Raw genomic sequence first — 15524 nt, forward strand, 5'->3', positions numbered from 1 at the left:
ATACATACATACATATATACATACATACATACATACATACATACATACATACATGTACATACATGTACATACATACATATATATATATATATATATATATATATATATATATATATATATATATATATATACATATATATATATATATATATATATATATATATATATATATATATATATATATATATATATATACATACACACATATACATATACATACACACATATACATATACATACATGCACATATTATATTAATGTAAATAATGAATATGGTCGGATATGAAGAGTATGTGAAAGTCGACTCCTACCTTGTTTACTTCCGTGGGGACCTCCTTTAAGTTTTGTAATCAATCAGAAATATCAAGCAGCTAAAAGGCGGCAAACATGGCTAAGTGTGGAGAGACTGTTTTGCATTATTTCCAACATGCATTGCAGGGGATTTAAATAGGTGTAAACTTTAATTATGTGTTGTGTTAGGACGTTTTTTATAATATCTACAAAGTTCCGTGTGTGTTGACTTTTTCTGTTACTTTATTTACGCCATGAGTGGGAAAGGTTGCTCAGATTGGGTCATATATAAAAATGCTGTGCTGTATACACTTCAACATGCAATTCATATTCATTAACCTGAATTACGCACGATGCCCACAAGATGGCAACACAGTGTTAACAATTATACTGTCAGATATTTAAAATTAAGTTGGAGGCACCCTGCGGGACAGATTCCTTATTAAACTATTGAAGTCTCGCGGGCCAAAATTAACACCGTCTGGCTGTGGTTTGGACACCCCTGCTGTACGCAGTGTCGCCTCATACCCGTCAATCTGTGTCAACCCTCCATGCAAACGTGTTTTTAAAGCTACCTGTGAAACAAAACAGTGAAGTAGCTGCAAGCCTCAGCAGTCGACCTTTAAAAAGAGCTAAGTGGATGGAACGCTATAAGAAGGGATTCGTTGAGGAACCTCCTGTTGGATATTGCGCAGTTGGACCTGCGCCCTGCAAGAGATACACAAGTCAGTAACTGTTTTTACGACAGGATGGATTCTTATGACTTTTCACTGACCAAAAAAGGGTTGCTGGACATCATAGGTGCAGCCATCGCCTGGCCAAAAGGAGTCCCCACTGGCTTGCCCTGGCCAAAGACTGAAAATCCTCCACCTGCAAAACACTCAGTTGTTGGATTTGCAAGTGCAGAATTTTGAAAAATAATATACACGTATAATAAATGTAAGCTGGAATGTGATGCGTCTTTTTTTATTCATGCAGCGATGGCTACTTGTGCACTGTGCGCACACGCACACACCATTGGTTTGCTGGGGATACGGCGGCGGTTGGGAGAAGGGCCCCTGGCCAGGAAAAGGCTGCTGAAAGGTTCCACTAAAACTGGTGGGGAGGTTGTAGGCTGCAGCGTTGCCAAATCCAGCAGGCATGCTCAAGGACGCTGTGCCAAATGCGGCTGCAAACACAGCAGGACAGCAGCAGGTTAAATGGGTATTCTGAGTTTATTTTATTTTATACACTTTTAAGGAACCTGGGAACTAAATGTCAGGTATAGACGGTTGGATTTTCAAAGCAGTTAAGGGTAGCTGCTACATGATTATGTGATAATTGGTTACTAGGGGTGTGCCAAACCAATATTGTTGTCCAGAAAAAAAATACAAATAAGTACCGTATTTTTCGGAGTATAAGTCGCTCCGGAGTATAAGTCGCACCGACCGAAAATGCATAATAAAGATGGAAAAAAACATATAAGTCGCACTGGAGTATAAGTCACATTTTTGGGGGAAATTTATTTGATAAAACCGAACACCAAGAATAGACATTTGAAAGGCAATTTTAAATAAATAAAGAATAGTGAACAACAGGCTGAATAAGTGTACGTTATATGACGCATAAATAACCAACTGAGAACATGCCTGGTATGTTAACGTAACATATTATGGTAAGAGTCATTCAAATAACTATAACATATAGAACATGTTATACGTTTACCAAACAATCTGTCACTCCTAATCGCTAAATCCCATGAAATCTTATACATCTAGTCTCTTACATGAATGAGCTAAATAATATTATTTGATATTTCACGGTAATGTGTTAATAATTTCACACATAAGTCGCTCCTGAGTAGAAGTTGCACCCCCGGCCAAACTATGAAAAAAACGGCGACTTAAGAGTCCGAAAAATACGGTAGCCGATTATATCAGCTTGCATGTAAAATCTCCTATAGAAGCACAAGCAATCTTGCAGCCTGTTTACTTGTGCAAAGCCAGTTAACATCTAAATGTACTGCAATAAGCACACAAAGTTGGTCTTTTCTTGTATTTTAGTCAAGTCATTTACAAAAATTTAAACATGATAGGCTATAAGTTACTAGGAGCTAGCAGATACACAACGGCTAAGCACACAGGCTAGACAATAAGTTTTTTTAATTGAATAATATTGTAGTCTAAAATAGAGGTGCACGTTTTTGAGAAAAAAACCTAATTGGGATTTTGGTCTCCAAAATTGTGATTGCTATTTAAATTTTTTTATACATAAAACTGCAAAAGTAGCGAGTGAAGGAAGACATCAATAAAGTACTATCTATCTATGTTAATTTTAGACTGTCAATCAACATATTCTTGTCTCAAGGTGCCACACATTAAAACAATACGCAATAATATACTTAAAAATGTTTTTGGCTTTATGCAGACAGACTCAGAGCTTTTGTCAACATCATGCTCTTAAACTGAAGAAATAACTGATAAAAAAATATACAATGTAATGTGATGTAATAGATGATATAAATTTGTATTTCTCATTACTGTACAATTGTTTATTATTGTACTGCAATTGGAAGGTAAGTAATATTGTCATTCTAAATAAATAAACAAAATAATAAAATAGACTATTTTCTGGAAGCAAAAATCTTAATCTTAAAGTGCACTTTTTTTCCTAGTTGAAAAAACAAAAAGTAACACGTTGTCTTTTTGTTTGTTGCTATCATACGATCACGGCATTCTCACTCTTCCGTTTGTGTTGATGGGCTCATATTGCCCATTTGATTTGAAGCTGAAATATTTTCACAACGAGGCATTTAGCTTTGTAATCAGATTTTTTTCCTCCTAATTTTTGTTACTTTGTGGAACTTCTCACTGGCGAGTCGCGAGTAGTGAGGCGGTCTGTACGAGCTTCCGGTGTGTGTAAAGTTGGTGCCCCACTCTCCGTACGCCAACACATAGATTGTGGATGACTGAAAAGAGGGCTCACTGCATTCAGTTAATTCTACTGTTCAATAAACACGCTCAGGTGCTGAGAGCAATGAAAAGAGCGAGACGTTTTGCTCCCTGTTTGGAGCGAAAGACGAACAAATGCGAGAGGCTCAAAAATTCTGATTCGCCACCAAGTCTGTCACTCAAATGCAGGTGACAGTGGAAGAAAATTAAAAAAAGAAAAAAATCCCCAGCCTCTTGTCGTTACGTTATCACACCAATTAAAACCTCGATGTTGATTAATCGTTCAGACCTAGTGTAAAACATGACATTTGTCAATATAAACAAGTATCAAATATTTATAGTTGCAGAACATCTAGTAACAAATGTGTCTGCATCGTTCAACTTACTGCTTCATGAGCTTAAACTAAATAAACTATTGTGACCATTTGGTGTAACAAAAAAAGCAAATTACCACTCCACTTCAACTTACAGAAAGCATTACTTCATTTCAGAGGGTTAATAATAAATAGGTTAGTGTTTGTACAGTAATTAAACTTGATCAAACATTTTTTAACATTCCACACTACAAAATAATATAATTGTGTATGATTAGTGCTAGTATTGGACCAATACTCAACGCTCCAATATCGGTATTGTATCGGTAGTGAAAAAGTTTGTATCGGGAATTCGGAAGACACCTACCGTTTACTTTTTTTAATACATCCGCCCAATGCAGTGTTCCTTACAGATCAAATAAAGGTTTCATTCACTGGAAATGTCAGCTGAAGGTAGAATTATAAAAGCTGATATTTTTGGACAACAATGTTTTTTGTTTTGGGGGTTTTTAAGCACAACAGCTAAAAGTTTCTGGCCAGTGACAGCCATGACTGGACGAGGGCTACGAAAATGCAAATTGGCACACATGTGAGGGCAACTTTATTCTAAAAGGGCATTTATCAAATTCAGGGCATGATCTCACTGCTGCATAGCTTACCATTAAAGTTCGCCAATTCTGCTGTGCAAAAAAAATAAAAACTGAGGTGGCATTAAAAGGATGGATGCAGCACGCAAAGCTCGAACTCGAACACACAACGGGCTTGTGCAAAATTCCAAATTTAATTGAGCAAAAGAGACAAGCGGTAGAAAATGGATGGATGGATAGATGTCCCGCAAATTCCAATTCAATGCCATGCATTGAATTGAGTTTACAAAATGGAAGTAGAATTGCAATTAAAATTTGAATTGAAGGACATTCCATAAATGACTGTTTTATATGTTTCACAGAAAAATAACTATGAACCTCATGTGTACATTATGTTTTTATCATTGGAAAAATTCAACATTTGGAATCTTGTACAATCCTGACACGCACACGAGCACACTTTGACAGACCTGCTGCGGCCACACTTGCGACTCTGCTGTTGATCTGGAATGGGTTGGCTGGTGCTGGTGCTGGTGCTGTGGCGACACCAGCCGCTACAAAGGGATTACTTGACTGGGCTGTTAGGACAGATAAAGTCACAACGACCTCAAAGGACAGAGTAAGGAGTATGTCCTATCACACAATCATACGGACTAACTATCTCCTTTATCGTAATATATCTGAATCTTTCTTACAGGATCACAAAGAGACTCCAATTTCAGAATATTTGTGCAGCATAAGTGTCTCAATAAAAAATGCTTGTAAGATCTCTCACCCCCAAATCCTTGAGCCATACCAGGTAGGACCTGTTGTGCTTGGGCTGTGGATACTCCAGGTTCGGAGCTAAAAGCAGCCCTGCAGTGAGACCAAACACCAATTAATGTTGTTAAAAATGTCCATAATGACAAGTGTGTTGCAGTAAGTATGGCCCCTCACCCTTGTGTGCTGCTGCTGTTGTTATTGTAAACACTAGAGGGGGCAGGCGGGCCAAAAACTGTATCCAGCTCAGCTAAAGCAGCGTAGCGGTCCCCTCCTGGTCCAAGCGCTCGATGGTTCTGAGGCACCCCGGGTGGAATAGTGGTACCTCCTGAGAAAGAAAGACATGAGTCGATTAGGACTCAATTCAACCACTCAAGGGTGTTTGTTTCCATGTTTAAGATCAAAAAGAAAAGTCTGGAAATACTTACTTACATATTTTGAAAAATCCAAAAATTTTCATCACAAAAGTCAACTTGCCAAATGAAATAAAGGAGCCGATGCAGATCTTTTTTAAAGCACCTTGTGCTCCAAGGCTTGATGTCCACCAACAGGGTGGTTTTGGGACTATTAGGTCCAAGCCAAGTCCCTCTAAAAGTGTGACCAAACCATGGCTGTGATGCAGAACAGAACTTGTCCAACATGGCAAATCAGCCTGACTTGCATGTTGCAAAATATTTGAATGGGGAACCTTAATTCTCTCTCCACTTTATTATTAGCCTACTTTTATTGTGTGGGATTTCTCCTTATATGAGCAATCTTAAACGGGAACTGCACTTTCTTTGGAATTTTGCCAATCATACACAACCCTTATGTAACACAAGACCGTAAACTGACCGTAGACTGGAAACTGTATCATGATATAAGTTTTTATATTGGTTGATATTGATAATTATTGTTATTTTTTATGACTTATTTAAGCCTGCCCATAAATACAGTAATACAATTTCCAACTTACCAACGGTGCTATTTATCAGTGGAGAAGGTAGGTGTCTAGTAGCCAGGTGGTAAAAGAATTGTAGTAAATTTGAAGGTAGTTGCAGTTTCGAGACACTACATGGCAGTAGTGTATAAACTATTGAACAATACACCGATTAATTTGGGAAGATGCTCATTAAACCGACACATTGGAAGTGTCAGGATGTTGCCACACTGTCTGCATTAAAACCAACAAACCTAAAGACAAGTTTCTGTCATTGAGTAGATACATCAAGATATTAGTTTTTCTCCTCACTCCATGCAGAGAATCCACAGCGAGACAGAAAGATGGCACAACCAAATTTGGTAGCTACTGTTACCTGATTGGCTGTTAGCGTGTCATTCCCATTGCTCAGACTTCCTGTTTAGCTGGGTTCCCAGAGCATGAGTGACTTCACTCATCTATCCATCTATCCATTTTCTACCGCTTGTCCCTTTCAGGGTCGTGGGGGGTGCTGGAGCCTATCTCAGCTGCATTCGGGGGTAAGGCGGGGTACACCCTGGACAAGTCGCCATCTCATCGCAGGGCCAACACATATTTCTGGTTTCCTCCGACCAAAAAATATACATACAGGCATATATATATATATATATATATATATATATATATATATATATATATATATATATATATATATATATATATATATATATATATATATATATATATATATATATATATATATATATATGTATATATATATATATATATATATATATATATATATATATATATATATGTATATATATATATATATATATATATATATATATATATATATATATATATATCGAATGTTTTATCAAACACATTTTTATTGATATCGATTAAGTGTCTATCGCAATATATTTTATCGTTTTATCGACCCGGCCCCAACAAGAGGACATGTTTTTTTATGTATTCAAACTCGTAAATAAACTAATGTTTATTTACGATTTAATGCAATTTACGAGCTAATGCAAAAGGCAGCTAACAAGGGAGTTTTAGGGGGGGTCATGACGTATATTCCGCCTATAAAGGGCTCCAAAAAAACATCCAAAAACCTTCAACGTTTTATATACATGCTGTAAGTATATATGTAAAGTAGTAACACGCACAATCATAATCACATGGAATACTTATGTTTTAGGTAATTTTAAGCATACAGTAGGGCATTCATTTCACAGAGGCATCACAAATTCAACAACAACGATTTCTTTAGGACAAATGATGATCCAGAACCTTATATTTTTGAGCCTGAATATAAGGAGGATGAGTTACATGTTTTAGAAGCTGCTTGCTGAACAGATCCAACAAAGTAGCGCTATTGCTAAGGGCTAAACAAATAATTACAAACTACGAACATAGTAAAACAACCACTTACTGTACAATGTCTGCTCTCACTGGAATACCAACTGATGGGATGTTCACATATTCCCGTTTAGATCAAGAATTAATTATTATCCTCCCGCATGTCAAAAAAGAAAAGAAAAGGAGGGAGCCAACAAGCATCCTTTCATGTCTTTCTTGCCATCTCCGGGTCTAAGTTGAATGTCAAAGTTGACCAACTTCTCGATTTATGGCCACAATCTTCTACTATACAGGTGAGACACATGATTTATCATCTAAAATTAACTATTACCAATTAAGAGGCGACGCAGCAGCTCACCGGCTCAATATGTTATAGGTGCACAAGCTAGTTAGCTATGAGATTACGGCGCCGCTAAAAGTACTTATAACAATATTGCTAATACTTGGTTAATATTCAGGTCAGGAGATGTAAATGGAGTATTGTTGGCGTTTTTTAAACGTTTTCTTTAGAGGGCTTTATGTGCCCAATAGATGACTCCTATTACCTGCATTGTAGCCACCTCGTACTTGCTGTATAGCATAAAAAGAGATTGTAAATTATTAATATAATTCTAAAAAAAAGTGCTGTTCCCCTTTAAGTTGCTAAAATTTAGGTGAGCATTAGAGGTTTACCTTGCTCTGTTTTGCCAGAGCTACACGTGTTATCCAGGTCAGCGAAGGCTGCATATCTATCGGCAGGGACGCTAGTACTCTGAACAGCGTCCCCGCTTGCTCCTGTGGAGTTACTCTGGGAGAACGAACTGAAGGATCCAAAGTCGGCACTACATGATTTGGGGAAGATGTCAAAATGTGCAAAGGAGGCATTTGCTAGTCCCCCTGAAGCACTACCTGCATGAGAGAGAGAAAGATTATAGCGTCATAAGGGGGCCTAGATTGTCGGTGCTGGGTGAAGACACACACACGCCAGAAGAGACTAGTCTAGTTAGGAGGGGAGTCAGGCTCTACAGGACAACGTAGACATCTATCTTCTGCGCTCAACCATGTGATGTAAGGAGCAGCACCTTTTATCCAATATGTGCACTGAACTTCAAATCATGTTTGCGTTACCCGCCAAAAAATGAAAGAAAATTAACATTATTAACCCTTCAGCTACACTGCAAAAACTTAAATCTAAGTAAGATTAAATATCTCAAATAAAGGTGATATTTACTTATTTTCTCTCTGATAAGATAATTCTTCTCACTAAGCAGATTTTATGTTAGGGTGTTTTACTTGTTTTAAGGGTTTTGGTCCTAAATGATCTCAGTAAGATATTACAGCTTGTTGCTGAGATTTTATGACCTATATTGAGTAAAACATGCTTGAAACAATTTTTGTCCAAATGTCCAAAACACACCCAGAAATGGTGCACAGGAAGGCGTGGAAGAAGAGGGGAAAAGGCAGCCAAAATGGTCAAAACTCCCAAAAATGTTCAAAATACCTACCCAGGTTCGAGTCCCACAAGTCCCGCCGCCGGCCGCACAAGTCCCGGGATGCAAAAAAATGTCCAAAACGCACCCAGCAAAGTCCCACGGGAAGTGAGGGAGAAAAGTCAAAAAAGTCTGCAAAAGTCCCAAAAATGTTCAAAATACCTACCCAGGTTCAAGTCCCACATGGAGTGCCACAAGTCTTAAGACTTGTGGCACTGGAATCCGGGTGTGATTTTTGAACATTTTACCGACTTTTCTACCCGCCTTAACATGGGACTTTGCTGGACGCGTTTTGGACATTTTGGGCATCCCGTCCGGCTGCGGGACTTGCGCGGCCGGCGGCGGGACTTGCGTGGCCGGCGGCGAGACTTGAGGGACTCGAACCCGGGTCAGTATTTTGAACATTTTTGGGACTTTTGCCGACTTTTCCAACTTTTATCCCCCCTCCCCGTGGGACTCGGCTGGGTGTGTTATGGACATTTTGAGCGGCCATACATAAGATTTTATGTTAGGGTGTTTTACTTGTTTTAAGGGTTTTGGTCCTAAATTATCTCAGTAAAATATTACAGCTTGTTTTTTTATATTTTATGACATTATATTGAGTAAAACATGCTTGAAACTAGAATATCAACTGTTGCAAAGCTGTGTCATCAACACTCACAAGTATAAAACTACTTTTTTTAAAGTAATCATTTCTTATTTCAAGCATAAACAAAAAAAATCATGACTTTGACACAATTGTGTCTCATATTAAAACAGATGACAGCCAAATGGACTTTGCTGTCTTATTTTCAATGAAACAATAGAAAATACGTACTCATATAATAGTACAGTTGTTATTAGTGAGAATATACTTACTTTAAGGTATTTTTGGGTTCATTGAGGTTAGCTAATTTTACTTGTTTTGGAAAGTCTTGACAAGCCAAATTTTCTTGTTCTATTGGCAGATTATTTTGCTTAGTTCAAATAAAATACCCCTAATTTTTGTTTCTTGTTTTTGAACACTGACTTTTTGCAGTGTATATTTCAAACCTTTTCAGCTTAAATCAGGGATGTCCAAAGCTAATTTTTAACACTCCACGGCACATTTTAAAAATAATGCTACAAAAAAAACATTAAAAAGTGAAATAAAGGAGCAAACAGGTGTAATGTAACAAGACAATATTGCCACATTGACACTATAAACAACACATTACAACTGTCTTTGCTCAAAAAATAAAAACGTATAATTGACAGATAGATCTGAAAATGATCTAGAGCAGGGTTTTCCAGAATAAGTAAGTATCCAAAAACAGTGAAAATCCAAGAAAAAATAGCAAAAATACATAATATAATTAGCAAAAAACTGAACATTTTATTCAAAAAGTGTAAGTATGCGTGGAATATTTATTTTTAAACGCTACACCCAGAAATTATACATAAAAAAAATAGTGGTAGCTCTGTGTCACAAGAGACAAATTGGATTATTAGTTATTAGTATCAACAGTTCAACTTTTTCTCATTACATTACATCTATTTTCCCATACTTACATAATTAGGGCCCTAAAAGCGGCGCAAGCCCCACTGGTGCGATGCAGAGCCCTTCAAGGATCCTATTGAAATTGCTGTTTTTTCTTGTATATGTTTGGATGCCTTTTTGAAGCCCTTGACATGCATGAAAATATTTTTATTTTTTTTCCGACAATATGTTGAGGGCCAACGAATCGCGAGATGCGGTCTGCAAATTGTCCCCTGGCCACACTTTGGACACTGCTAAACAAATTAATAATATAACACTTTTAACCTATAACACAACGCTGACACTAAGTTTTGTCTTCAAATATATGTAATGTCTGTTTTTAGCATTTGTTTTTACAAAATAAAAAAATATCAAAATGGCCCTCTAATACTTATGACTTTTTGTTATGCAGGCCTTGGTGGAACAAGTTTGGACACTCCTTGCTTACATTATTTAATGCTATGTCTGCTATGGTAATAATGAAAAAGCAGTGACTGTAATAATTAGGGGTGTCCTGATATTGATAGTGGATATAAGTCCAATATCAGCAAAACATACAAGTATTGGATGATATCGGCTTGCATGTTAAATCTTTGATAAACGCTCCGATACGAGAAGTTCTGCCGTGCATTTACTTGTGCAAAGCTGGACAGCCAGTTTAAATCTAAATGTCCTCCAATAAGCACCCAAGGTTGGTCTTTTCTTGTATTTTAGTCAAATCATTTACAAAAAGTAAACATGGTAGGATATAGGCTCTTAGGAGCTAGCAGCTACACAACAGCTAGGCACACAATATATACAAAATACAATAATACATCTCCTTAATTGAACATAATTGCAGTCTAAAACACCACATTTGTTAACATAAACAAGTATCTAATAATTCTAGTCGCATATTACTTACACATGCAAGTAACAAACGTGTCCGCATCTTTCAACTTAACTTTACACTAGACTTAAGCTTATCTTACTGAATTATTGTGACCACTAGGCGTCGCCGAAGCACATATTGATACTCCATTTCAAAAGTATAAATCTGTCAAAAGGTTGGTGTTTTCATACCTGCCATTGTTCTTGGAGTACTTTCATTTGTTTAAACATGTTCTGACATTCCACACTACAAAATAATTATAGTATGTACATTTATACCGTGGTTACAGAATAACAGAAGTGTGTGCTATGATTCCTGCCGATATCGTATTGGCCAACACTCAAGGCTCCAATATCAGTATCATATCGGAAGTGAAAAAGTTGTATCGAGACACCCCTAGTATTAATGCAGCTACATAAAAAGGTTACAAGCAGTGAAATTGTCAAACGCTATATAGGGTGACACACACACAAACGCACACACACACACACACACACACACACACACACACACACACACACACACGCACACACAAAGCGTCACGCTAAAACACACAAAGACAGGCGAAGGCGGGTGACGACACAATACACAAAGCCAGAAGGAGACTTACTGTATGCAGCCTGGAAAGGCAGATCACTTGCAAACTCACACATACTGCGACTGGATGACAGCACAGTGAATGCTAGCAGCCCAAAAAGAAGCGATTGATAAAAAAAAAAAATCAGAAAAGAAGGAAAGGGAAGGGAAAAAAATGAATAATGGAGCAATGTGTGATCAAAGATGGATAAACAGAAATGAAACCAAAGGCACACAATTAAAAAAAAGGTATAAAGTCAAAGTGAGCAGCACGATGGTGTGTGGTGTGTATGTCTGCCTCACAGCCAGGAGGCCTTAGTTTCAAATCTTGGCTCAGACATCTGTGTTTATTCTGAGTGTCCAAAAACACGAATGGTAGCGTCATTGCTCAGTGGTATAAACTACGGATGTTTTGATCAGGGATTAGGCTGCAATTCTGACACCGATTATTCATGAGTGAGATTAGCCAATACAAATATTCATCACATGTATTAACTCTAAATCTTCCTATTTACTTATGGTGAGTGCTAGTGACACTTTTAACAATATCAGCACAATATTTGAATTAGTTTCAAAGTACACAATAACTACAGACAAGCAAAAACTACCATATATTACTCATCAATCCTTTTTGCCCTCAAAGTCCTCCTGTGTCCAGGGAATTAGCACCTGCATTTGTAAACATACAAACAACAAACAAATATTTTGAAAAAATAAAGATATTAATCTAATCACTCTAGTATCAATCAATATATTTATACCACCTTTGGTGTCGATACCACCAATTTATGGATCAATTTAATCCTCCTCTTGTCGTGTAAGCACCTATTTTTTTCTGTTGCTTAAAGCTGTGTTACATTTTTAGCCTCGTCCTCCAGTAATAATATTTTTGACAATGGTACTTAAGATACTAATAGATGCAGTTTATTTGCTGTAATGATAATGCTAATTATTGGAGCGACTCCACACTGTGTATGAAGACAAGTTAGCTACGAGCTTGTCAGCCGGGGGACTAAAAATATGTTTAAATGTTTGTGATGCATTATTCGGCAACAGCCTACTTTTTCAAGAAAATACGCTGAGACTGATCAGTGGGAAATAAATCAGCACATCTCTGGTAAAACTGAAAAGGATAAATGATAGAAAATGTAAGGCTGGAATTAAGATTCTTAAAGGGCAACTGCACTTTTCTTTTTTTAATTTTGCCTGTCGTTCACAATCATTATGACAACAAAAATGTGTTTTCAAGAAAGCCATCAACAACCGTATCTTTCTTCTGCAAAGCTGCACAGTGACTATGTTTATACTGCAGGTTAAAGTGGCCCAGATTGGATTTTTTTTTTTTAAATCAGATTTTTTCCCAGCTGACTGTTTACACTGCAAGTAAAATGTAATTTTAATCAGACTCCAGTATAAACGCGAATGTGGCCTCGACGTCACTTGCATGCACAGTGCGATAAAGTGAAAACAATAGAAGTTAACCAGTAGGAAGTCGCTACAACAAAATAAAATAAAAGTCGCCACACTTTAAATAAAATGAGTGGGTTTTTTTTAATGTGAAAATAAATTTAAGTAATATAATGTATGAATGGATGTTTATAGTGTAATATATTTGGTAGGGTTGTAATATTTTAATGGCTGTCAAGTAGAGGAGACACGGACATCAGCGTGGATCTGTGTGAGCTTTATTTTTGAGTTCACATGTAAGCAAATGCGCCAAGGCGCCAATTGCGGTCCTTCAACTATCACTATTTCTTCGGAATCAAAATACATATTCATATATTACATATAGCCTATTATTTGTGCACTATTGACAAGTGATGCACCGAAAATTTGGTCGTCTTAAATAGACTTTGCTCACCGAAACCGGATGTTGTGATGAAATATTCACTTCCGCTGGCGACTGCGTCTTTCCCGGTGCACATGAGTGAAGTAGCTTGGCCAAAGCTGACAAAAAAGCCACCGTATGTGAAGTCACATTTGAAAAGATCAGATTCCAATCGGATTTGGACTGCCTCCTCCTGTGGTTGCCTGAATCTAATGCCAAAAGATCAGATTTGAAGCACTTTGGAGTGTTAAGACTGGCAAAAAAATCAGATTTGGGTCAATCGAGAGCAAAAAAAATCAGATTTGGTGAGCCCTGTAAACGAGGCCTATTGAGATACTGACAACTGTGTAACTTCCAGCAGAGGTTGCTGTTGTGCCTGCCATGACAAGGTCAAGGGTGGATGGTTTTAGCGGTCATGGTTCTCAAAGTACCACCTCATAAAACACTTGGCTCTCCAAGTACCACCATAATGACCCACATAAAAAATACAGTAGCGGAGTAAGCCTAAATATTCATAAAAAATAAGGCAGAAGGTTTATTTAACAAGTATATTAAATATTTTTGGCCACTGTAACACTACACACAGTTTGAACAGTAACACTGTTTCAATATGTAATTACCGGTAAGTGATTTTTTGGCATACCACAGTCTAAGAATTACTGCTTTACAACATTGTACAGGGCGTACACACTTTATAGACAGAAAATTAAACCATGAGGGGCCACACATGTATTAAGGCACCTTTCCACATAGTTGTGCAAGTAAATGAAGTGAGTGTGAATTAAGCATGTGTCTGGCAAGGGGGTGTTGCTCTACCTGCGTTCGAGGCTTGGAACGGGGCTTGGGGTGCTGAGGGGAACCCACACATCGACCCAGGGGTGCTCCCAAATGCATCAAAATTAGCAAAGTCTGCATTTGTGTTGCTATTCTGTGCCGCTGGAGGTGGTGCCAGGATGATGATGTGATGACAGACAGACCAACAAAAACAAGGAGAGGAAAATGGCATTTACGACAGTAAAGACTAAAACAAAAACACACACAACAATGGATTATGGGGTAAACATGAAAGATCATCAGGGATGGAATGTCATGTGATGCAGAGTCGCAATGAAAACTGAGAATGAATCTATTGTATACAAGGAATGATTATATGCTTTACGCAAAGCAAAGCATTATAATTATTGTTGGGAGGTATTCAGTATAGTGAAGATGTTCATTTGGTTTAATGACAACAAATTCATATAATCTGCAGCCTTCATAATGAAGGCTGCAGAGGCTAACAATTTTACTATTCAGGCTTTTATAGACAAACCTTGTTTATATAAATAGGCATTCAGTAGATTTGTTGTATGTATGCAAATTTTCGGGACTTATGCAGATCCCAAATACACAACAGCAGGAAAAGTTGGTTTTGCATAATAGGTCGAAACAAAACGCCAGATAATGTGTCTCCTAGTAGGTGCCATTTTGGGGTCCTTATACCCACACCATAATAATACCCGTATGTTAAAGCGCAGCAAGTCTGACTACTGAAGACGCAATGCGCTGTAGCTTACCAAAGTCGTACTAAATGATTTTTGAGCACCGTGTGTAATGTTCTATATTTTCAATGAAACATCAAAGTTTGAAGTTTGCTTCCTAAACTGTACTTGCTAGCATCATTTATTGAACAGGCGTCAGTTTGCAGTCCACACTGGCATCTACTGGTTACACTTAAGATTAAAGATTAAAGTACCAATGATTGTCACACACACACTAGATGTGGTGAAATTTGTCCTCTGCATTTGTCCCATCCCCTTGGGGAGCAGTGGGCAGCAGCGGCGCCGCGCCCGGGAATCATTTTGGTGATTTAACCCCCAACTCCAACCCTATGTTGCTGAGTGCCAAGCAGATTACACCATATACCAAATAAAATTCATTTGAGGTCGGTAAGCACAACCAGAATCAATCTGTACATTAGGAGCACCAGGTTATAAACCGCACTGTCAATTTTCGAAAATGACAAGGAGTGTGCCTTAGAGTCCTAAATACAGAACACAATAATTAAACAAAAACAAAAAATCTGCTACTCGTTTAAATCATTTGGTTTTTGCGCTCACAGTCATCCTGTGTCCAGGAACATACTTTCTGAATTT

The 15524-nt window shown here is 37.5% G+C and overlaps 1 protein-coding gene across 4 annotated transcripts in view; it reads right to left on the reverse strand.

Moving 5' to 3' along the window:
• Positions 1–220: 220 nt before the first annotated feature.
• Positions 221–15524, reverse strand: part of LOC133663668 (arf-GAP domain and FG repeat-containing protein 1-like) — a 63821-nt gene continuing 48517 nt past the window's right edge. For 2 of the 4 annotated variants that reach the window (XM_062068350.1, XM_062068349.1), the window contains 7 exons: positions 14206–14325; positions 5059–5209; positions 4898–4977; positions 4593–4700; positions 1307–1459; positions 1067–1161; positions 221–999 (listed from right to left, as the gene is read on the reverse strand). In XM_062068350.1, coding sequence (XP_061924334.1) covers positions 940–999; positions 1067–1161; positions 1307–1459; positions 4593–4700; positions 4898–4977; positions 5059–5209; positions 14206–14325 — 767 coding nt within the window. In that variant the 3' untranslated portion in view covers positions 221–939. Of the gene's footprint in view, positions 1000–1066; positions 1162–1306; positions 1460–4592; positions 4701–4897; positions 4978–5058; positions 5210–7819; positions 8036–14205; positions 14326–15524 lie in introns of all 4 variants that reach the window. The other 2 variants (XM_062068352.1, XM_062068351.1) reach the window with 2 other exon arrangements.

The sequence above is a fragment of the Entelurus aequoreus genome, linkage group LG13, assembly GCF_033978785.1.
Source record: "Entelurus aequoreus isolate RoL-2023_Sb linkage group LG13, RoL_Eaeq_v1.1, whole genome shotgun sequence".
NCBI lineage: Eukaryota > Metazoa > Chordata > Actinopteri > Syngnathiformes > Syngnathidae > Entelurus > Entelurus aequoreus.